This window comes from Camelus ferus, chromosome 22 (genome assembly GCF_009834535.1).
Source record: "Camelus ferus isolate YT-003-E chromosome 22, BCGSAC_Cfer_1.0, whole genome shotgun sequence".
NCBI classification, from domain to species: Eukaryota; Metazoa; Chordata; class Mammalia; order Artiodactyla; family Camelidae; genus Camelus; species Camelus ferus.
In genome coordinates, this window is record NC_045717.1 from 7,057,380 (window position 1) to 7,081,469 (window position 24,090).

The window sequence follows — 24,090 nt, forward strand, 5'->3', positions numbered from 1 at the left end:
CCCTGCGGGCTGGGATTGGTTTTCCCTTTGTTTGATAAATCCCCAGTGCCTCGAATAGAGCCTTGGCACAGAGGAGGTGCCAAGTAAACGGGTGTGACAGCACACGTGAACGGAGGACTGAGTCAACCATCGAATCAATGACTCATTAGAATTTAATCTTTCTGGAGGTAAGGGTTTCCACCTGCTTTGTTTAAGGCTGCATTCTCAGTGCCTAGAGCAGTGCCTGGTGCATAGCCGGTGTCGAAGGAATGAATGAATGAATGAATGAGGAATGAATGAATGAGCAAGGCCCCCCCCAGCTCTCAGTGTGAGGACCTCAGACCAAGAAGAATGAAACACAAAGGGCGTCTGAGCCCTGCCCCCGGCCACCACGCGCCTCATGGTTTTTTAAATAATTTGTCGATTGTTTTTAATTGTTGAGGCAGTAATACTTGGTTCATGAAACTGCAATATACAGAGAGGTGAAATAAATAGCTTATATATATATAATATATATAATATAGCTGGTTTTAAAATATTCCCTTATTCATTGGTGTACTAGGTCACGTGAGTCACGGAAGGTTGATAGCAGCATCCTCCAGAACTGTGAGCAATGCAGGGTCACCATGATTGGACGAGGCCGTCTGTCGTCGGGGGTCGAGGCGCCGAGAATTCCGGGGGGCACACCTTCCCTGCGCGGTGTCTCGGGGCAGCTTGCAGCGGACAATAAATAAATGACTGCAAACCAGAGAGCGATTTTTGTTGGAGTTTGGGGCAGGGGCAGGGGACTGGGGAAGAGGGGGAGTTTGCTGGGGGAGAAGGGACACTATTTTCTCTTTGTTTCTCTCTCTCTTTTTTTTTTTAGCTTTCAGAACCTTTGGGAAAAAGGACTTTGGTTTCTCAGAGTGTCGTTTTCCTCATTCAAGTCCTCCTCTGGGGACGAGTTTAGAGTTGTCTGTTCCTAGAGAGACACAAGCACCTGTGCGTTGACAACGGTCCCTTGTGTGAGTCTTTTGTCGTAGGGGGTTTCAAGTCGACAGTAAAATCCTTATCGCTCCCCCTCCCCCAGGAATTTTGGTTCAGTTTTTGTCTTCTTTTAAACACAATGTACAAAAATAGAAATTCTTCCTTATTTTTCATGTAAAAATATTCCTCTGATTGCAGTTCTCTGTGAGTGTGAGTGTGGGCTGGGACAGCCCGGTGGGGCCACGGCGGGGCCAGCCTAGCCGGGGTGCGTGGGGCGGATCCGCCGGGACCGCTTGGTCACCGTGGTGTACTTGAAGGGCTTCTGCAGCTCTGCCTGCCCCTTGGGGTAGCGCTTCATGAAGTGCACATCTTGCTGGTTCTCCCGGGTCTTGGGGCCCTTCCGCGGCCGCCCCTTTTTGGTGAAGCCCACATACCAGCCAGAGTACTTGGCCGACATCAGGGCTGTGTAGTTATTCTCCAGGACCTTCTCGATGAACACACACTCTTTGCTGGTGCCATCAGGCTGTGGGAAGAGAGAGAAGGGGGGAGGGTGAGAAGGGAGAGGGCAGGTGCAAGGGGACAGAGCTACACAGAGAGGGTATGAGCAGGTGGCGAGGGCTTGGGGTAGCAGAGTAGAGAGGGCCTGACCCAAGCTTTGGCCTCAGTAATTTCACTCCCTAGATCTGTGGAGGGCACCTGCGGTATTGGCCCCTGCATCCTTCCCTACTCACCAGTTAGCTAGCAGACTCCTATTACCATTCAGGGATCCATCTCTTCTCCACTCTCCACCCTTCTACCTCAGCTCTACTAGAACAACAGACCTAGACCTGACCAATCAGAACACTATTTCCCATGACGGGTGGCCTGAGCCATCCAATCAGTGTTCCTCGAGACCCTTGCATAAGTAATGCCCAAACACATAGGCCGATTTAAACTTGGGGAACATGTAAGGCTGAAGCGAAGGCAGCCATTGTACCACCAGGAGGGGAAATTCTGTCTGACAGCAAAGCCAACATGGAGGAAGCAAAGCCAAGAGGAAGAGAATGAGAGAAACCAAGTCCTCATCACTTCTTTTAGCTTCTGGACCAAGCCGCACCTGAAGCTCAAGTTACCTCATTGTTACATGGGCCAATAATACCTCATTTCCTTTAAGACAGTTTAGACTGTGTTCTGTCACTTTTAACAGAAAGGAGTCCCAACTTATGTGCACTAAACCTGACATGAAGTCAACTACTCAGCTGCCACTCAACTCCACTGTTATGTAGTTAAACATAAACTACATTTAATGTGGGATGTGGTACATTTTAATGTTTGATGCAAAGAGGAACGGAAGCCTCTAAAAATAAGAGTTTTAGCGTGGCCTAACTCCAAAGCCTGTACCCATGGTTCTGAAATTTCAGGGTCTGAGGTGAATTCCCTGGGAGACAATGCCGGGCAAGGAGCACTAGATTCAGAGTCAGAAGTGAATCAGCTCTAACACTTCCTTATGTGACCTCAGGCTAGTTAATTCCACCCTCTAAACCTCTGATTCCTCTCCTGGACCAAGCAGTGGCAACAACTCCTGCGTCAGAGAGATGTTATGAGGAATGACGCTTTTAAATAAGCCTGGCACACAGTAGGAACTTGCTAAATTATTTCTGAAGAGCAGGTGGTTCGGATGGTCTGGCCTCCCTCCCTGGATCTGATCTAGACAAAAGGTGGTGGGAAGCAGGCTTTGAATCTCCTCCTTGAGAAAGCCGGATTGCTCGATGTGGAAGAGTGGGAAACATACAAAGTTGGAAGGCCTGAATTAGCAGCACTCGAGTTTCCAACTAACATCTCCAGATTTAGGCCGGGCCCACTCCTCGTTACGGACGGATGCCCAGCCAAGTTGGAAGCCCAGCGGTCTGGCTGTGCGTGGAGACTGAGGTGCGAGTTCCAGCCTTTTGTTTGAAGTGGAAAACGGGCTGGAGCTTCCAGGAACGTTCACCTTTGAGCGGAGGGCAAGCTTGAGCCCTGCAGACAAAGTGCTGAACTTTGCAGAAAGGGACAGGCAGGGTAAGAAAACATTGCCTGGACGAGAGATCTTTCGAGGAGGCTGCAGAGTGGGCAGGGGGCCTGGAAGACACACCAGGACCCAGACGACATTATGGGCTGGGTGAGCAGTGAGGAACTACAGTGAGGGAAGCCAGGGCATATGTGCAAGGGGGACAGAAAGGAGTGGTCTCTGGGCACTGGGCCCCCCATGGATAATTCTGGAAGCTGCCTATCCAACCTGAGTCCAGGTCCCTTGGCTGATCTCAGTGGAACAGTCAGACCAAACTGAAAAAAGGCTACACCATGGCTGGTTCCCCACCCTAGAATGTCTGCTTGGAAAACTGCTTTCAACCTTCAAGCTCAGTTCACTAACCACCTCCTCTGGGAAGCCTTCCCTGACTGCCATCTAGCTTCCTGTGTACTTCCTTCTCTTCTTTTAAGACTCCATTCAGGCATCAGATTTTATTGGATTCACATAGCTCCATCTTCTGAACACCCTCAACACCCATGCCTCCTCCCACCCCCCACAGAGTATTCTGTATCTGCCTGCCTGCCTCATCAGTCCAAGAGATTCATGAGGTCGGGGCTGCCTCTCAGTTGCTCTCATGGCTCAGCCCAGGTCTTAGCCCAAGACAAGGATGCCCACAGCACCTGTTGTTGTATGGATGAGGGTTCAGCTGGGATAGACATGGTGGGCGTGACATATGAATGAATTTGCCTCCGAAAGAAAACAGACTTCACCTCCTGGAGCCCTTACTAATGCCCCAGAGACAGCCGTGAGCTGTGAGGGGCCCCACCTGGGGGGTGTGCTGAGAAGGGGACAGAGTGAGCAGAGGGATGCAGCTCTCTGCCTGTCTGTCTTGGTCTCCTTACTCATCTGTTCACTCATTCATTCAGAATTTACTGATTGCCAACTACAGGCCAGACACTTTCACATCCGTTATTTCATTTAATCCTCTTAAATTGCTGATCTAGACTCAAGCTGGTAGAAGAAAGCAGCTCAAAGAGGCAGAAATGGCTTGCCCAAGGTCATGGACTTGTTAAGTGGGAGAGCCAGGATCTGAACCTGCATTTGCCCCTGCAGCTCACTCCTCTGCTGTCTCGTTGCAGGCAGGCCCAAGAGGAGAAAGGGTGTGGGAGAGTGGGTGCTGCCCACCGACACCCCTCACCTCCCCCAGGCCCACAGAGCCACCGTCAGCATGAAGCAAGGACTTGGAGGTTCAAGGACCAGCATAGTGCCTGGCACACGAGCTCGTATATGTCTGGGTTGAGGGGCTGGGCTTTGGCCTGAAGTTTCCAACACCCCAGAGGTCAGGAGAGAAGCCATGGTGCCTAAGGTGGTTACAAGTTCCCCACCATGAACTCAGACCCAGTGGATAAGAAGTTAATGGTAGGCTGCCCCTGGGGCTTGACCCTTGCCTCTGCTCCTGACTGTCTCTATGCGGGCTCATGGCTCACAAAGATTTAAAAAACACATGTGCTCGGGCCTCACCCCCCAAATGCTGACTCAATTGGTTCAGGCAAGGCAGATCATCAATATTTAGAGAGTAAGTGAATAGGCCATCCCAGAACCTTGGTGATTTAGTAGAATTTGATCATCTCTCCCCATCTCCCACCTCCAACCTCCTTCTTTCCAAACTGGAGTCCTGTTCCTTCTATTTGATCTGAAGACTGAATCCTGATGACATCATTTGGCACCTAGATCCAGTCTTACTTGAAACAGAACTACCCCCTGGACGTTTTTAGTTACATAGGCAAAAAATTCTTCTTTCGCTTAAAGGCATTTTGAATTGGGTTTCAGTCACTTACAACCAAAGCGGTCTTCACAACAATGTAGTGGTGGGCAGGGTGTCCCCTGCCCTGAAAGTCTGGGGCCCTATGTTGCCCCAGTGAGGACACACCAGTGATCACATAGGAGGGACCCGATAAGAAAAATCCTTCTGGGCTGAATCTCCAGAGATGGGGAAAAACTGCCTAGTACATGGTGCTCGATATTCAACACCTATTTATGGAATGAAAGGAAGTATTTCCTTCTGGACCAGATGGATGTGGGGTCCAGAGAGGCGTCAAGGAGAAAAGGGGTCATGTGTCTCTCAGGGGCTCTGGAGAAGAGCTCTGGCATAGGATTGGTACCGTGCATCAGAGGAAGTAGCCCAGCCAAGGGTCTGGAGCATCAGAAGAGGCTCTGTTAGGGGCTCAATGACGTGTCCAGCTGTGGCCAGATGTGTAGACAACTGACACGCAGGGTCCAGGCCAGCCAAGAAAGCTGTCCTGTTGAGCCACTCCAAAGGGGCCAGAGCCTGAGCTGAGGTTCAGGGTTCCCACAGGTGAAGAACCTGGCTTCAAAGGGGAGGGCAACTGATGTTTAACAATTAAGTGCCTACTAAGTGCCAGCATTATCTTCCCATTTTACAGGCCAGGACACTGAGGCTCAGTGAGGTCAGGGCACTTTGAGTCCGGGGCCTGACATGGCTAATCCTGGCTGTAGGTTAAGAGTCAATCCTCAGAAAGCAAGCATCACATTTCTATTTCTTTGGTGTCCCTGTGGCTCTTTAAGCAGGTACAAGAAGCATGATGGATGGATCCAGCATGGGCCCTCAGGGATCTCCCAGTCTATTGGCAGACGCAGGCAGGAAGACAGACAGTGACAACCCAAGTTAGCAGACAGGAAAGAGAGGGCTGTGTGAGGGGCTGTGGACTCCAGGGTGGGCCAGCCCGACTGGGCAGTCAGTGAAGCTAGAGGCTGTGGAAGGATGAATCAGGACTAGGGGTGGATGGATGAGGGAAGGGCAGCCCTGGCAGAGGATGCAGTATGCACAAAGCCTGAAGACCCCATCGGGGGGTAGAGCTTGGCAGCGCCCTGTGTCTGCGACATAAGGAACAAGAGGGCAAGGAGGTTCTCCCCAGGGAATGTGGCCTTTCTTGGGTAGGTGGTGAGGACCCAGGGACTGGCCGTGAGCTGGATTGAAGGTGGAGGGCAGGGGAGACCTGATCCCTTTTGTGCTTTAGAAAGCTGAGGCTGGACTTTCTAAAGGAGAAGGGCCTGGAGATGGAGCCTGAGGAGCTGAGGAACAATTCCTGAGAAGGTAGGAGGCCAGAACAGAGGCAGGAGTTAGGGAAGGAGAGGCACGCACCAGCTATCAAGGAGAGGTAATCCCAGGGTGGGGGCCTGACTGGCTGGGGAGCCTGTGACAGAATAGCAACCCAGAGGCCTGGGGCTTCCAGCTGTAGGAGCCAGAAAGAGTGAGGGGCGCTGGGCTAGGCAGAGGCCAACAGGGGGACCTGCCCGGGGCAAAGTCGGGACAGGTGGACTTAAGGGTCGAGGGACGCCCTTGGAGCCTCCCAGGCCAGCCTGGAAGACAGGAAGGGGATGATGGGGGGGGGGGGGGGCGGAGCTGCAGCCAGGGGGGCGGGAAGGAGGGGGAGAGAGGGGAGGGGGCGGAGGGCGGGCCTCCCTGGGCTGCGCCGAGCCTCGCCGCCAGCTGAACCGTCCCCAATATTAATGACGGGAGAGAGGGCGAGGGGGCAGGAAATCGGAGCCGGCTCCTGTGGAAGCGGTGACTCAGCGGCCAGCCGGCGGGCGGGCGGAGGGCGGCCGGGCGGCGGGGAGCGGCCCGAGGGGACGGGGCTGTTCTTTTGACCCCAGGACGGCCCTCCTGGGGTCAAGATGCCGGGAACCGCGCAGACGGGGAGGGAGGGGCGCGCGGGCACTGGGCACGGCGGGCTGCCGCGCGCCCCCTCCTTTAAACAGAAAAAAAAGAAAAGAAAGAAGAAAGCCGAGCCCACGACTGCAGGCAGGTTGGGCCTGGGAGGCGGCCCAGGCGGGCAGGAGAACAAAGCGCCTGGCGCGGGGCTGGCCGCGCTGCCCCCGAGACGCGCGGCCAGGCCAGGGGACCCGGCGCCCGGCCCGCGCGCCGCCCCTGCCCCAGACCCCCTCGCAGGCCGGCCGGCCGGCCTCGGGACGCGGAAAGTGAATCACTAATTAAAACCACTCCTCGGCATCCCGGGGCCGCGCTACGCGGATTACTATTATTTTGCTCTTTGAGGAGCTTCAGTTGGCGTGGGCAGTGCGGCTGGAATCTTTGCCTTCCAAGCCAGGCTTTGAAGCCCGCCTAGCGCTAGTGTGGGACCTGGGACAAGTGCCGGGAAGCGGCCAACCCTCAGCTTTCTCATCTGTGAAATGGGGATGGTGGAGGTACCAACCTCATCGGATTGTTTGGGAGCATTTTTGCTTAGTACTGGGTAGGAAGTAGGTACTCAATTAACGGAGGCTCTTGGTATTGTTGCTATTAACAATAAGCCACAATACCCTGGCTCAGGTCCCTGGCCTGTAATACTCTTTCCAGGCACTTGGGTATGTGGAAGGGGTAGAGGGATAAGAGTTGGGGGATTTAGAAAACCAAAATCTTGGCTTAAACTGGAATCGAGGTCATGCTTCCTTCCCCCACAATAAAGCGTAATAAATGCAAATCGTCACCTAGGACCTTGCCCCCAAGCAGGAGAAGCCATCACCCTGGAATCTGGGTCTGCCCTCCACCCCCTACACCACCTGTCCAGCAGAAGCCACCTCCCCATTATGCAAGTTGGATAGGGTGTGAGTACAGTCCCTACCGAGAGAAAGGACCATGGAGCGTGACTTCACCATAGAGCTACTGGCAGTAACATCTTCCACTGGAACATCCAAAGGAAGCAAGAATGTGAACGTCACAAACAAGGATACCCAAGAAAAAAGGGGGGCAGCATCAAAAAGCAGTATCAGTGGAGGCTCAGACCCCCCCGCATATGGGTCCACCCCGGCCACACCCCACCCCTGCCACACCCCACCCCTGCCCTAATTTGTTACATGCAGCTCTCTTGCCTTTTCCAAAGTAATAAAATCTTCCTGAAATGCTAGATTCATGAGGCCCAGCACTGCCAAGGTGGCTGGGTTCTGGAGGCGCTGCTGCGAGGCCTTGTAAACCCCTGGTGATTGTTAAAACAATGCTACAGCCCCAGCCCTTGGCCTTTTGGTTCCCTGATCCCAGACATCAGGCAGGGAGCCCCAGAACCCCTCAAGGATCCTCCCACTACTGAATAAGCCAGGGCTCCACATCCTCCAAGAGAGATCAGGGTCCTGCGTGCTCCCCAAAGTCACACCCATGGATACCTGGGCCTGGCTGGCAGTAGGTGCTGGGGCAGAGATGAAGTGAGGGTAGTGAAAGAAAGAGAGCATAGTGGGAATCACACACACACACACACACACACACACACACACACACACACAAACACAGTGTCCCGGGCCCCACACACTCATGGGGACTGTTTTCCATTTGAGGATAACGGGGCCCGGGACACATGGTTCCAGCTGCCCAGAGCTGTGTGTGCAGGTGGTGGGGAGGAGGGGGCACCCAAGTTCCAGACCATCACTCACCTTCCCCACGAGCTTGCCTTTCCGGTTCATACACAGGTAGAACTCCGTCTCCTTGCCCTTGATCCGGACTTGACTACCGAAGGTATCTGTCTCCACTAGGAGCTGGGCTTCGAAAGGCAGAAGGAGAACAACACACGTTTTTTTTTCACCGGGGGCAACAGCTTCGCCTAAAGGCTGAGCAACATGATCCCTGACCCTGTCCATCGACCCCCTGCTGCCCCCACATCAGGTATGGTGGGTACCTCCGACCGGGACCCCTGGAGCGCCCTGCCCCTTAGGCAGGGAGAGGAGCTGTCTGACACCTGTTCCCTGACCCCAGCGTCTCTTGACTACACTTGAAACCCAGAGCGCTCCAGCTGGAAGGGAGTTCTGCCCCTTGTGGCTTAAGAGCAGTGTGCCTTCTCCCCTCATCACCCACCTTCCTTTATCCCTCAGCTCCCTTGCCCAAGGCAGAATACAAAGCCGCACAGCCTCAGAGAAGCAGCAGTCTCTGGAATAAGGAGTCAGACGGACAGATGCATGTGAGCTCACACAGGTAGCGCGTGTGCACACACACACACACGCACACACACAATCCTGCCTTGGGGGATGTCAAGCTACTTCCTCCAAAATTTAAGTCAGAGGTCCCTTCCTCCAGGGCAAATATCTGGAGTGTCCCCTCCTCCCTGAGGGTATGGGGGTAAGGGAGTGCCCTGGCCACTTGAAGTGGGGAAGGGCTGGGGAGGGTTGGTTCAGATCCTGGGGAAAGGAGGCTGTCTGCATAATATTTCATTTTCCTCAATTGAGGCCACCAAGGCTGCAGGGTAACTAACTCCTAGAAGCCCGAAAGTCCCAATCAGGACCCAATACCCCCTGGTCCAGAGTGGGAGGCCCCATGCTAACCATCAATGCTCCACGGAGCCTCCCTCAGGATCAGGGGGAGGGAGGTGTCCAGAGCTGATCCTCAAAGTCCTGAATGAACAAGGACATCAAGTGGCCAAAGGGTGACTATCTCTTGATTAGGCTTACTGTGTCCAGACCCCTCCCTGGCCCTCTGCCATTCCACATTTTCTCACCAGTAGGGTGCTGTGTGACTTTGGTGGGCCATGTGCCCTCTCTGAGCTTGAATCCCTGTGCCTGATTCCCCCCACCCCCTTATACTGACTTATTTGCCTATGACCCCCCCCATTCTCACCCTCCCTCCCCTGACCCTTTGCTTCCCAGCACCTGCCCCTCCCTCACCCACAAAATTTTAATTTCAGTGACAAGGGACTTGCTTCTCCATAACAAAAATCACAACCCTAAATACAGTATCCTTGGGGCCACGAAGAGTGTACCACAGTGCCCCTAAAATACACTAGGTATGATTTTCATAAAAAAAATTTTTTAAATATATACCCTGGTGCCTGCTGTGAAAATTAAAACCATCTGGAACTCAGGATTTCCAATAATTAATCTAGCCCTCCTTTGACACCACTACTAATTAAAATATGATATCCCTTTCCAAGGGGAAAAAAAAAAAAGAAGAATTTACATAAAATTTAAAGATCTAACAAGAATTTAGTAATTCTAGGAACAAGGGAGGGGGCACATTCTTCTCTCCACCTTCCCCCATCCCTAGTAAACACTGAGTTGAGAATATTAACCAACCCTGTGATAGGGTGTTATAAGCCCTTCGCGCTCCCTGCTCCCCTTAATTCAGATTCTCTTAACTCTCCTGTTAGCTTGGTCCCTGGGAACCGAGGGCCAAACATCGCAGCAGTTCTGGGACTTACTTTCTGTATCTCCTCACAAAGCTTAGGCCCCACATGGGAATGGGGGTTGTTGGGGGTCGGGAGGGTCCCCAGCTCCCAGGAGCTTCTGACCAAAGCAGCACGTGTAAGGGGAAAGGTGAGAGCTTTGGGACGCACGGAGATGGCTATGAATCCCTGGCCCCACTTGCCGACCAAACCATATGACCTTGGGCCTGAGTTTCTTCATCTGTAAAATGGGGACGGTCATCCCTAATCTCCAGCACTTACTGTGAGGATTGCATACAATGATGCTGTAAAGGGCCTAGCATCCTGCTCTCAGAGGTTGGGTAGGTGAAACTCAGGAACTGTTTTTAACTTTCCTAACAACTGCAAAATAAAACTGCTTTCCTAGGGAAAAAAAAAAAAAATAGTGGGGGGAAAAATAAACCAGATGTGTGTAAGGGCAGAAGTGGAGCAGAACTTGCCTCCCTGAGACATGCCCTCTGTCCTGAACTTCCTCAGCATCCTCCGGGGTTGCAGGTATCCCACACTGTGAGTGCATCAGAAAATGCCTTAGGGTGGGATTCAGGGGTCTGATCCCATTTCTGGCATTGCCATCCTGGGTGTGTGACCTTGAGTACGCCACCTCCCGCTCTGAGCCTCAGTCTCCTTACCCATACAACGGGAAGGGGGCTTGACCCTATTCTGATCATCTCTGGGGTTGGAGATTGGCAGAGATGGGGAGCTGAGAAGAGGGTGAGGCCCCAGGGTTGGGGCTCAGGCAACCCTAAGTGAGTCCAAGGGGGAAACTGCTCTGTCTGCCCTCTCCCAGCACCTGGGCCTCTCTCCTCAGAATAGCTCCAACTACAGGCTGGATCTGGCTCCCCTGTGAGGCTGCTGAAGTCACATATCCCCACGAGGTTGGGTATCTTTGTCCCCTTTTTACCGTGTGGGAAAGTGAGGTTCAGAGAAGCAACCCAGCAGGAGAGGCTGACATCAGGTCAGCCTGGCTCCTCCTGCTGGTGCCTGGGTCCCAGGCGAGGGCCCCCAGCTCTGGGGACACAGCTCAAAGCACAACCTTCATCTCTCATTAACCACAGCCCATCTCAAGGAGCCGTGGGCGTTTGCCTGAGCCATCCAAAGGGCCTGGGGCCGGGGCTGGACTGCACCTCACCCTCGCAAACCTAGCCGCCCCCACCCCAGTGTGGGAGGGTCTGCATCAGCCACTGCGCCAGGGGAGCCAGAAGTCTGTTCTCCCCCACTCGACCACAACAAGCCATGGAGTGACCTAGACTCCACTCAGCGCATGACATAATGAGGAGGGAGCTGGGCCAGAATTATGTCAAGTCTTTGGGGAGTCATAGCCGCAGCAGTTCTCAGAAAGAGAGACTCCGCCCACCCAGAGCAGGTTTGCCCAGAGCCTGCCTGGTCCTCAGCATCATGCTCCCCCCCAACCCCGCGTCTTATGACCCAAGCCCCCAAGATGCAGCTCTCAGGAGCTAGAAACCCCATCTCTGCTCAGTTCCGCCCTCATGTCTGTACCAGGCCAGGCAGGAGGGGCTGATGACATTATCTCGCCTCTCACCACCCTGGCCTCCCCTTCAGTCCGCACAATTCAGCGGCCTCCTCTCTCTGCTACATTTGGCCCCAGAAGTCTCTCCTCTACACATTGGCCAGAAGATCCTCTTAAAATATAAAATTGATTGTGTCTCTTCCCTGCTAAAGCCTCCTGGGGATCTCCGACCCACCAAAAATCCAGGCTCTTTATGGGGACCCATAAGGGGCACGTGATCTGGCCCCTGCTGCCTGCCCCAACTTCCCACCCTCACTCACACAAGCCTCTTTGCTGTTCCTCCTTTAGTGCGCCAAGCACACTCCTACCTCAGGGCCTTTGCACTTTCCCTCAGCCTGGAGACTGCTTTGCCCAGACCATCCCATAGTGGCTTCTCATCTCCTCGGTTGACATCTCAACTCAAATGTCACCTCCTCAAAGAGGCCTCCCCTGGCCACGCTATCCAATGTCATACCACACTCCCAGTCTAGCTCTACCCATCCCCGGCTCCATTTTCCTCAGAGCTCTTCTCTAAGTTGTCTTATTTGCTACCTTTTCTATTGTCTGTCTCTACCCACCGGAAGGTAAGCTCCATGAGGGCAGGACCTTAACTGTCTCATTCACCACTGAGATTTCCAGCACCTAGTCCGTACCTGGCTCATAGTAAATGACCGACAAGGAAATTTTAGTAAATGCATAAAGGGACTGGTGAGTTAGTTATGAGTAATGCTATTTAAAAGTTAAAGACAATGAGATTCAGGGAGGTAAAAGGATTGCCCACGGGCACATAAAGTTCAAACCCATTCTCTGATCCCATGGTCAGTGCCCTTAGCAACTCTGCTCTTCCCACCCTCTACCTGCACTGTTACTCCTGACTCACACTAGAACTCTGCTCTCCCTCACACCCAGCCCCAGCCTCAAGGTTACTATCACATATTCTGACTTGCTGTGTGACAAGGGGAAAAACCCCTGTCCTTCTCTGGGCCAGGACTAGGTGAACTTCTTTCAGTACCGCCCCTCTAGGAAGTATCATAACTTACATTATTTAGGTCTTAAATGGTGATGCTGAGCACCATTTTACCTTATACGCATTATCTCACTTAATCCTTACAACAATCCCAGGAGATTAGAACTATTTTTATTATCCCCATTTTACAGATAAGAAAACTGAGTTCCCAAGGTCACACAGTGATGGAGTTAAAACCGAGGCAGGCTAACTCAGAAGTCTGGGTCTTAGCCAGTCTCTCACACCAGTCACATCTCCTCCATGCCAGTCCCTTTCTTGGGGGCATAAGTGAGTGGACGAACACCTAAGGTGGGCAGGGAAGGTCTTCGCTTTGACCTCACCTTCTTGGGGCAGAGGTCTGTGGGTGGGGATAAGCCAAAGGCTGGGGCCCATCCCTCCCCAATCCACTTCCAAATGAGGGAGGAAGGAGTGCCTATGGTCACCCTGAGGAAAATACCTTCGAGCTAATTCTGGGTAGTGGGGGAGCCCATAGGAGCACCCAAGTCTGGGTTCAAACCATAGCCAGAGAGGCAGGAAATGGTTTCAGATCTGGCCAAAGGAAGGAAAGGCTGCATGCACTGGAGGGTGAGTGAGTGCAGGATGAGGGGTCCCCACAACACAGCTCGCCTGAAGGGAAAGCCCACAGAGCCGGTCTCACCAGGACCCAGCTGAGAGCAGGAGCCCAGGGCTGCCCATGAGAAAGGACCCAGTCCCTTCTCCAGCATCCAGAGAGGAAAGCAGAAAAGGGAAAAGAGTGGAAGAAAAAGCTGGAAAGAAAGTCCTTTCTATAAAAATTCACACTGTCTTTTTTCCCATTTCTCTTAAATGCATGGAGTAACCATGACAATTAAAAAATAACTGCTAATACCTATTTGAGCATTTATCATCTGTCAGGCAGTGTGCTTAGAGTCTGAACACGGAATGTCTCATTATAGCTTCACAACAACCCTATGAGGTAGGAACTATTACACCCATTTTACAGATGATGAAACTGAGGCACTGAAAGTTAAATTACTTGCCAGAGTCACACAGTAGGACCAGGGTTTGGACACTGGCAGAGTAACTCCAGAGCTAGTCTGAGACAGAGAGATTCGGTCAGAGGTAGGCAGAGTGGGACAGGCATCAGGCAGGCCAGTGATGGCAGAGGAAAGAGAAGTGACTTTCATGGATTGGCTGATTGATTCCAGTGTGATTCCCTAGCTGGGCTTCCCTGCGGATAATCCAGGGCCTCACTTTGAAGACTTTTGGTTTGAAGGGTAGGAAACTGCAGGGAAAGACAGAGAGGCAGCCAGAGACCCAGAGAGATTCATACACAGAGGGACACAGGAGACAGGACCCTGAGAAAAGGAACTGGAGAAAACTACACTGGAGAATTGATTTCTTTTCCACCCAAGCCCTGGGGTAGAACCCCCACAACCTGAGAGAGCAGTGGGGAAGCTGGGAGCCAGTACGAGGCTGGACAGAGCCGGCCCGCACCTGGGCCCTGCAGCCGGCTGGCTGCTACAATTCCAGTGCTGACACTGCTGCTGGCCGCTCTCCAGGCGTCATCCTCCAGCAACGAAATGTTCTTGCCACGAAAGGCTCTGGGAGGTCAGACCGAATCAGTACTCCCTTCCACCTCCCCTCCGAAGGTGGACCGGGTCGAGGGGAAGGGAGAGACGTGGGGCGGGGGCGGGTGAGAAGTACTCTTTCCTGCAGGTATGTCAGCATCACTGTTTATACACCCCCACACCCCCCACACACACTATGGCCTTTCTCCAAAGGTGCCCATGGTCCCCTTTCTCCTAAAGTCCCCCAAGGAGGTTCACAGGCCACGTGGGCTTGCTGGAAAGGAAGAGGGAAAGAATCAATAGGATTGATCAGGGGCTATATTTAATCCTCGCTGTAGCTCTTATGTGGCCGTTTCAGCGGCAGAGTCAGCAAGGTATGGGTGGCCACTCCTCACTGGGGACAGAAGTGTGGGACATGAGCTCAGAGGGCAGGGGGTTTAGATGGAGATATTGCTGCCTCTTCCCAGCTGGGAGAGCCCCTCAGGGAAGCTGGGTCTGTGGCTCGCTGTATCCTCATTGTAAGATGCAAGGCTGGCTGGAAGTGGGGACAGGAGAGGAGGACAGGGGAGGAGGAAGGAGGGAGCACTGATTTGCCAAGTACCTACTGTGTGCTGAGCTCTGTGCCAGGCACTTGCCTCAGGGGAGTGGTCCCGTCCACACTCCCGGACGTGCACATGGGTCGCCCGTGCATTCACTTGCTCAAGCATATATTGAGCGCTTGTTTGTGGCTGGCTCTTGTGCATGGTGATACACGTACAGCAGTGAACACAACAGACAAAAGCCGCCTAGCCTTAGAGTCTGCATTATAACAGGAGACACAGAGAGTGAGCAACTAAATAGAAAATTTATTGTCAGGTAGCAGTAAGTGCTAGGAAGAGAATTAGACCCACAAGGGGACAAGATACGGAACTCTCTAGTAAGGACACAACTGAACAGTAGTCTGAGTGAAACGAGGGAGCAAAAGCCACGAGGGCATCTGGGAGAAGGGCATCCTCCGGTTGAAGGCGCAGCAAATGCAAAGGCCCTGAGCAGGTGTGTTTGAGGGATGGCAGGAAGCTCGCTCGGGCCGGAGCAGAGCGGGCAAGGATGAGGGCGGTGGAGCCTGAGGCTAGACTGGTGGTAGTCAGAAGCCAGGACACGCCAGGCCTTCCTGCTGATCCAAGGGCTCGGATTTCATCCTAAATGAGATGAGAGCCTTTGACTAACCGAGTGACACAGTCTCACGTTTTGACTGCTGTATGGAGAACAGACAATGGCGCATCAGGCTCGGGGGCAGGGTGGCGAGGGGCGGTCTCTACTGCCTCAGCCACCCTGGCCGGCCCAAAGGACCTGGCTCCTTGCTCACGCACAGCCCTCCAGCAGGTACCAGGATGCAGGGAATGGGGACTTATAGGGCCCTGTCCCACTTCCATCACCAGCTCAGCCAAAGCCCTGGAAGATCTCACATACTTTCCTAGGTGAGCCGTGCAAGCCAGCCCCTGATTAATTACTTTATTCATTCATCTAGTCACATTTAACTGGGGGCTGCTTTCTGCCAGGCCCTGTACCAGACAAGGGGACAAGCAGAAAGTTCACTGCTTTCTAGGAGCTCATGTTCTCAGGGGGGCAAGGGCGAGTTGGTGGAGGGGTGGGCTCAGGAAGGCTGCCTAGTGGGGCAGACTGACTTCCCGTGACCCCGAGCAGCGGCGACACGGCTGGCATCCCAGACTGATCCATGCCAAGGGGGAGGAAGCCCACAGAGGTCTGGCTCCGTGCCCTGCCCCCTACCCCCAACAACAGTGAGGAAACCCATGCACAGGGCGGGAATGGGAAGGGCCCAAGGGGACAGAGAGTGAAGGGTCCAGGCTCTTCCTACTGAGTCAGCCCCTAGGAAGGAGCAGGGGCTGGTCTGGGAGCTCCTTGAGGGCTGGGACCAGATGTGTCTCACTCACTGCCGTATCACCAAGTGAGGGAGGGTTCCTGGTGTGGGTCCAAAGACCCCTCCCCATCTGGCCTCATAGGATGAGGGGGAGCAGCCAGAGCATGGCCAGCCAACCCTGCTGCTTAAAATCATGCTGAAGAAGCCTTTTCTACCAGCAGCTGACATGCCAGGGCCCCCCTGATAGGAGAGGGGCAGTGTCCCTTCTGGAAGCTCTGGGAATCAGTTCCCAAGAAGGGAACATTGACCGGACCCCATGACGGTATCCCCCTGCCCCCCTACAACAGCAGTGAATTCAGGTGGTTATTATTAACATTCCTGCTTTAATAATCATATAATCTTTGAGCATAAGAAATTCTCTTCTTTCAATTACCCCATTTTACAAAAGAGTAAACAGGATCAGAAAGGCTAACTCACATCTGTCTCCAGCTTGTAAGTGGTGGAGCTGAAACTCAAATCCCATCCTACTCCAGAGGCCACATGTTCCACCTCTCAGAAGACCACCTCCCTGGCTATCACAGGCCCCCCCGTGGCCTGCTCGGGGCCATTCTGGGCAATGTCGGTCCTGAGAGGTGACCCACTGCAAAACCTTGGGGTTTTGTTGTTGTTTTTTAATCAAGTAGAGAAGCCATGTTTTTAAATGAAAGCAGGTAGGAATACCCAATCACAAGGCTTATAAAAGCAGAGTTGCCCCCACACCACCATTCCCAATGCTGGGGCCCCCACCCCTCCCTGAGGACTGGCTTAGCTGACCCCAGGCTCTCCTCTGCTAAGACTCAAGTCCTATCACCCAGCAGCCCTGCTTCCTGCAGCCATGGGAGCGTTAACACCTCCACGTTCCGGCTTAAGGGCATCAATCTCAGAGGCAGATGGAGTGGGACCTTCTCATCCTCAGTTGGCAGGTCAAGAAGCTGAGCCCAGAGCCAGACATGCTTGCCCCAGGCACTGGGGGCTTCTCAGTGGTAGAGCTGCTATTGGAACCCAGGGGTCCTGCCTCCCGCATCAGTGCTGTTTCTTCAAGGTGGCAACTACCTACAGGACTGAGGTGACCAGGACCAAGGGCAGGAAGGGGAAGGGCTGATATAATAATTCCAGGTGGGCAGGATGGCCCTCCTCCAGTCCCCAGCCTGCCAGGTGGCCCACTACCTAAGCCTCTAACCCCCGGCCAGCATACCTGCCCCTCCGGAGCCCAACTCAAAGCAAAGAAGTCCTTCACTCCTGGAACAGCCACACTCAGGGCCCTCAGAGTGATCTGGAAAAGCTTCAGGGAGCCATGGGGAGACCCTCTTGCAGAATAGAAGCCCAGCTGACATCTATGCAGATTTCACCAAAGACTGCTCACTGCTCTAAAGCAGGCCTGCGCAAGGCGCCGGACAGACGTGGGCCCGCACCTTGCACCTGCCCATGGAGTCTGCTGCCGCTGTGTGCCGTCGAATCTGAGGTTCAGCATGTTTTACGAACTTAAATCTGAGACTCCGAGGGTTTGTGAGGATTCCAAATTCCAGGCGTTTATAGGGATTCTGTTTATACTTGGTGTTTGCTGAAATTCGCAGACTGCGTTCTAACTGTGTGTGAAGGCAAGTCTCAGATTACACCATCCTTTCAGCTGGATGGAGCCCTGCCTGAGAAGGAGGGAGCAGGTTCCTGGACCATCCTGGGCCCCTGGCCTGACTGAGGACTGCTGGCCACCCCTCCCCCACAGGCGGGGCAGGCCTTTAATGCAACCCCATCCTCCTGGCCGGCTTGGTCACATAAATCACCCTCCCAATAATATTTGTATTGATTATCTAGATTGGAAGCCTCAATTGGCTCCATTGTCTCACTTCCTCTCCCAGGACTCACAGATGGGGTCCCTTCACCTCATCTGCGTTTCTAATTCGACATTTAAATGGAGCGGCCTCCCAGGCCAGCCAGGCCCCTTGCTTCCCTGGGTGTTGGAGGGGTTGGAGGAGTGATAAACAGATTCCCTGACAGAGAATCATTAAATCTAGAGTTTGTGGAGCTGGAGGAAAAGTCGAGATGGGCGAGTCCCCGCACACGCAAAGCGTTGCCTCGCAGCATGACCAGGGTGCTTGCTGGAGGTGAGGAGCCAGGCCCCACCCCAGGCCCTCCGGATCAACACCCGCATTTTAACGTCATCCCTCAGTGATTCAGACGCACGTTAATGTTTAAGAAGCACTTTTCTAGTCCGCCCCTTGTAATGTACAGAAGGGAAACTGAGTCCCAGAGAAGGCAAGGTCACACAGCAGGTGAGATCCCCTGAGTCTCCAGCCCAGGCAGAGGAAATGGGAGGGCAAGCGGCTTCTGGAGTGAGGGCCTGGCCATTTCCAGCCTTCTCTCCCTCCCAAGCTCCTGACTCCTATTTCGGAGCCTGGACAGATGGTTCAGACCAGAGTCTGACCCCCCTGTACTCTCCCAGCCTGGAGGGGCCAGCGAGAGCTCCAGGGACTCCCCAGGAGGGCACCTCCCTCCCGCCCCAGCCGGCCAGCTGCCCCTTCCCTGGCAGCAACTGGACAGCAGATCCCAGGGAAAGCCAGCACCTGGGTCTGCCCAGCACCGCCAGGCGTCCGCGGAGGGGGTGGGGCAGGAGGCACGAGGCCCCAGAGAGGCGGCCAGCAGAGGGCCTGGGAGAGGTGGGGAGCAGGGCCGAGAAAGCTGTGGTCAGAGGGAGGGAAGCAAGGAGAAAGACAGAGATGGTGGGGAAGGTAGGGGGCAGAGAGATGGACAACCAGGAACAACCAGAAGGAGGGGAGAAGGACTCGGAGAGAGAGGGAAGCCCAGATAAAAGGAGAAGCAGCCAGTTGAGAACGGGAGAAGGGGGAAGAGGGAGGGAGGGAATGGAGGCAGTGAAGACTGATGGGGCAGGAGAAGGGAGGGGAGGCAGCTGGCCTGGAGAAGCAGGAGCCCAGCATGGCCCGGCCCTGCCCAGCCCGGCCTGGCCCAGCCCCCAGTGACGGTGCAGCTGCCACACTTGGGCCCTACCACGAGGTCAGTCCTGCCCCGGGGCTGGGAGAAAATAAATGGTGTCCAAGATAAAAGGTCCAGGAAATTATTTGTCTTGTTGTCGTGTCTTGACTGCAACAGGCAGGGGCTGGCGGGCTGGCGGGGCATCATCTCAGAAAAGCCCAGGCTGGCAGGCTTCGCCCCCCAGACACACACACGTAGGACCCGGGCCTCAGCCTGACTTGGCCACCCACAGCCCCGGCTTCTCCTGCCCAAGTCTGGGGCCTAGGACACCTCCCAGAACTTGGGCCTCAAAGGGCAGGAAGCGGTGGGGGCATGAGCAGTCAGGGTCTGGCCCCAAACCCCCTCCAAGCGCTGGGAAGGAGAAGTCCTGTCTGATTCATCCACTGTTGAGGGTCTTTGTGGGTTGAGGGCTTGGGGAGGGAAGGGAGCCAGGGTGTCTCACTCCTCCCAGCCCCCTTACAGAGGCAGCTTGGGGCAGGTGATGGTTCCTAAACACCCCGGAGGAGAACGGGGCCGTTCCATGGTCAGGGCAGGTCAAGGAGACTCACAAGGTGCTGTGAGTGCCCATACCTCACAGGTGCACAAGCTCAAGCTCGCACAGCACAGCGCACATGTGTGTCCACGTGCACGTGCACATGCACATACGTTTACACACATATGTACACATGTGCACACACTCACACCAGGCCAATTTCCACCACCACTAGCAGCATCCAAAAAGCATCCCCCAGAGGCTCCCATCCCTCTAAGCGTCTGAACCTGGGATAAAGCAACGCCATGGGGAGCAGCAACCTGTTTTAGGCCATCCCCACCCACACCCATAACAACTGGCATTTATGGGGCGTTTACCAGCAAGAGCATGCTTTATTCATGTCTTCAGCTCCTACTCCCAGCAAGGCTCTCAGGGATGCACTCCTGCATCCCCATATTATAGATGAGAAAACTGAGGCCCAGAAAGGTTCAGCCCCAAGATCACACAGCCAGGACACAGCAGAGCTGGGGTTTGAACCCGAGGTCTCAGAGGACAGGAAGAATGTGCACACCATCTGGGAGGAGGGGATTGGCACCTACCATACTTGTCCCCGTCCTCGCCGCGGGCGCTGATCCTGCGGCCCAGGACCTGGATGTGCTTCCCGCTGGTCCGGCTGTAGAGCTGGTACAGCCGCAGCTGCTTACGGCTCACATCGTCCCGAGCCCGCGTCTGGTTCTCCACGTGGATGCGGAAGTCCACGTTCTCCTCGGCCACCAGCACCTGGGCAGGCAAAGGGGTGACGGTGAGCCAGAGTCCCTGCGTGCAGGCACCACATTCACAACGAAAAGCTGGGGCCTCCTCTCCGCCAGCTCTGGGCCAGGCATCAACACAGACTCATAATGGCCCTGTTACCCCCCCAACACACACCATTTCACAGATGAGGCACCTGAGGCCCAGAGAGGTGAGGCAAGCTGCCCAGGGTGGCCAAGGCAGGAGGCAGCAAAGCTTAGAATCAGGTCTAGGTCTATTTGGCAACAAAATTTGCTGTCTTCCCACCATAGCCCCAAATTAAAGCAAGAAACATGGAGTGGAAATTTCCCCTGTGACCTTGGGTGCCTGGTTTGTTCAGCCTTAGATTCCTTTCCAGTGAAACAGCGAGCAGATCCCTGCCCTGATTACAACCCAAGGTGGCTCTGAGGATAAAGTGAGCAACTGGGAAGAAAAGCACCCAAATCGATACAGAGATTGAAGAGGGATGAGGGGATATGATGCTGTCTAGTGGGAAGGAGCGAAGCCTGGCAAATTTCTTCCTGGGAACAAATGGGCCAGAGCCCACTGTCTTCTCCCCCAGGAGCTGATGCTGGGGTGGTCTCCTCTCCATGCCCCAAGGAGCTGATGCTGGGGTGGTCTCCTCTCCATGCCCCAAGGGTCCTCATGCTCGCCCCACCACCAAGCATTTGACCATCCCCCAGCCCTTCATGGAGAAGCCTCTGCTCTGCATCTCCCATCAAAATTCCCTATATCCCTAGAGGTTAGCTCATGTCTGACTATGTTTTCCAGGAAGCCACCTCTGGCTACACCAACATGTATCTCTCCAGTCTCCCTTCCCAGAACATGGCCTCTCGGCTGGGCAACTTGCACCCACCTCCTCACCAGCCTCCTGCTTCCACTCTTTCCCTCTGGTAGTCCGTCTTCCACCAAACTCAATCACCTTGTGTAAACTTCCCTCTCCAAATTCTCCAGGGCTTCCCATCACATTTAGATAAAGGTCCCCACTAGGGACCCCACTAAGATGAGCCCCCGACTGCCTTTCCGCATTCATCTCCAACTACTCCCTCCCCACCGATGACACCGTCTGCCTTATTATGCTGCTAAGCATTCCAAACACAAAACGTGTGCGTGCCTCAGGGCCTTTACACTTGCCCTTCCCGCTCCTTCAGTGCTCCTTCCCAGATTTTCACACTCTAGCTTCTCTAATTCATTTGGTTCTCTGCTCAAACGTCACATCCTGAGAGAGGACTTCCTCCACTGCTTTTCTGAGGCAGCCCTCACTTCTGTCATTCTCCATTTCTTTACCATGCTTTGTTTTTCTTTCTAGCATTTATCAGCCTGACATAATATCTATTTATCCGGTTTTTGTCTGTCTCCCCAACTTGTTTGTTGCTATATCCCCAGCACATAGCATAGTATATCCCCAGCACATAGCATAGTAGAAATTCAAACACTTGTCGAATGAATGAATGAACAACTGAACATTGAAAAGCTCTGGAGTCCTCTCATACCACTTAGCATTAAATTAGGTTCTCCTATGCCCTGCTAATTGCATGCCTGTGCCATCCCATCTTAACCGTAAAGCTGAACAATTCTTGAAGTCCAGACAGCGTTCCAGGTTTGTTCTAGTCATGCTAGGCATGCAGGACCCTGTTCCCATGCGAGCACAGCCCCACTCAGTCCACGATGGAGCTCTTGGAATCAAGGCTGCACAAGAATCCATCTCACCCCTCAGCTGTGAGCTCCCCAGGGCAGGGCCCATGTTTTCCTCGTTGCTACACCCCAGGCCCAGGCCAGGGGTCTCTGTCTCCCAGCTGACCTGCACATGTCCTCCCAGCCCAGCCTGGGCCCCACAGGTGCATCAGCCAGACCACATTATTTAACCTTCACTATCAGCCTCAGGGTAGATGCATTATCCCACATTACAGATGAGGAAACTGAGGCTCCGAAGCCAAACTGCCAGGCAATGGCAGAGTCAGCCTCAGGCCATGTGGCCCCAAAGCTCCGCTTTCAGCCCCACCTCTCTGTGCTGTGACTGCCCCAGCTGGGCAATCAGGAGTAGCACCGACGTTCAAAACCCAGGGTGAGCTACTCCCTAGATCAGGTCCCTGGGCAAGTTACTAACCTCTCTGTGCCTCAGTTTCCTCCCCTATAAAATGAGAGAGGGTGACATGGCATCCACCTTGTGGGTTTCTATGAAGATTAAACATATAAAGTCTTAGAACAGTTTCCTGGTACAGAGTAAGTGCTCAGCAGGCGTAGATAACTACTGAGAGGATACAAGGGAGCCCCTTTAAGAGGCTCTCAGTGAAGCCCTGAAAATAGAAGCCTTCCCAGGACACAAGCGAATCACACTCTCCTGTCCTGAGAGACCAGGCACTTCTGCAGCGCCGATTACAGTTTGGGAAGATGTTACTGCTTTTGATTGTCCTGACAACCCTGGGGCGTGGAAATGCTTATCACTCCCATTTAACAGATGTACAAACTGAGACTCACAGAAGTTAAGTCGGTTGCTCTGAGCTGTCCAGCCTGGAGGCGCAGGGCCTGGCCCACTAAGCGTGAACATATTTCACTTACACTACCTTCGATGGCCAGCCCCGTCGCCATCCACGGCCCAATCTGATACCTGGGACCCACCTCATTTCACATCCTGAGGCTGAGGGAGGGTAGAACTCCAGTGCCCCTGAGGCCCACACCTGGTGGGCATGTGTCCTGAAGACCCCCCCACCACCCATGGCTCTCAACCCTCCTGGAATAACTCCCCGAGGTGGCCCAGCCCTGTCCCCTCCCCCAAGGGTGGGCCTCCAACCTCCAACCCCCCCCCCCCCCCCCCGTTCTCTAGATCTCCTCCTGCTCACAGGAGACCTTATCGACCAGAGGTCAAACCAATCTCCTCACCCCAGGCCCCCGAGGGGAGCTGCCTTGCCCCAGAAGCCAGCCTCTCATTAACGATTTTCTCCCTGGCCCACTGGACAGAGGCAGCATGGGTGACCCAGGGTCAGCGGGGGTATCCGGTGGCCCTTCCCCAGGACGTGGGAGACAATCCATCTTGCCCAGCTTCCACCATTTAAGCCACACTCCGTGGCCACATCAACCTCGAGGGAGGTGGAAACAGGGTCTGTCCTTTTGAGAGGACAGGGAGACCCCCGGGCATCCTGGGCCAGCCCTCTGGGGGGCTCCAGGCCTTTGCACAGGCTGAGTCCTCTGCCATGGGCACCTTCTGACACCCGCTCTCAGGTACCTCTTTCGGAAGTGTTTCCTACCCTCCGGCCTCAGGCTGGGTTACAGCGTCTGGACACCACTGTAATGGCTTAGTGTCCCCAGAGTCCAGTCTGTCTGGCTCATCCTTGAATCTCCAGCTCTGCCTCCAGGAGGCACCTGGCCAATGTTTCCTACGTAACTGTGGCTAGGACGAGGGAAACCTGGCAGCCACCCCACTTACTACCTAGACAGGCAGAGTGCCCACCAGAGGGCTTTTAAAGATATCAATTGCTAAGCTTTCCTCTGTTCCAGGCACTCTGCTAAGAAACCCTCAAGGCATGGTACCTCGTCAAATTCCCTTAACCACCCTTGGAGGTAGGTACCAGTTAGAGTCCGTTTCACAGACTGGACCAAATAGGCTCCTCTCTGGGCCCACAGACCTCCAGGGTCTGCCTGCAGAGCTCATGCAAAGTGCCGTGTTCAGGAACATCCTCGCCCTCCTCCTTTCCTGTTAGCTGGGTACCAGGTCACTTGGCCTCACTGCCCAAGAGGGGGCCTGTCTTCCAGGCC

At 54.2% G+C, this 24,090-nt stretch overlaps 1 protein-coding gene across 2 annotated transcripts in view; it reads right to left on the minus strand.

Annotated features, from left to right (window-relative positions):
* Window positions 1-462: 462 nt before the first annotated feature.
* FGF18 (fibroblast growth factor 18) overlaps window positions 463-24,090 on the minus strand; it is a 34,823-nt gene continuing 11,195 nt past the window's right edge. Inside the window, exons 1-4 of one of the 2 annotated variants that reach the window (XM_032465104.1) lie at window positions 20,476-20,622; window positions 20,148-20,328; window positions 8,372-8,478; window positions 463-1,468 (exon numbers count right to left, since the gene is read on the minus strand). In XM_032465104.1, the coding sequence (XP_032320995.1) occupies window positions 1,202-1,468; window positions 8,372-8,478; window positions 20,148-20,328; window positions 20,476-20,607 (687 nt within the window). In that variant the 5' untranslated portion in view covers window positions 20,608-20,622 and the 3' untranslated portion in view covers window positions 463-1,201. Of the gene's footprint in view, window positions 1,469-8,371; window positions 8,479-20,147; window positions 20,329-20,475; window positions 20,623-24,090 lie in introns of those variants that run through there. The other variant, XM_032465105.1, reaches the window with a different exon arrangement.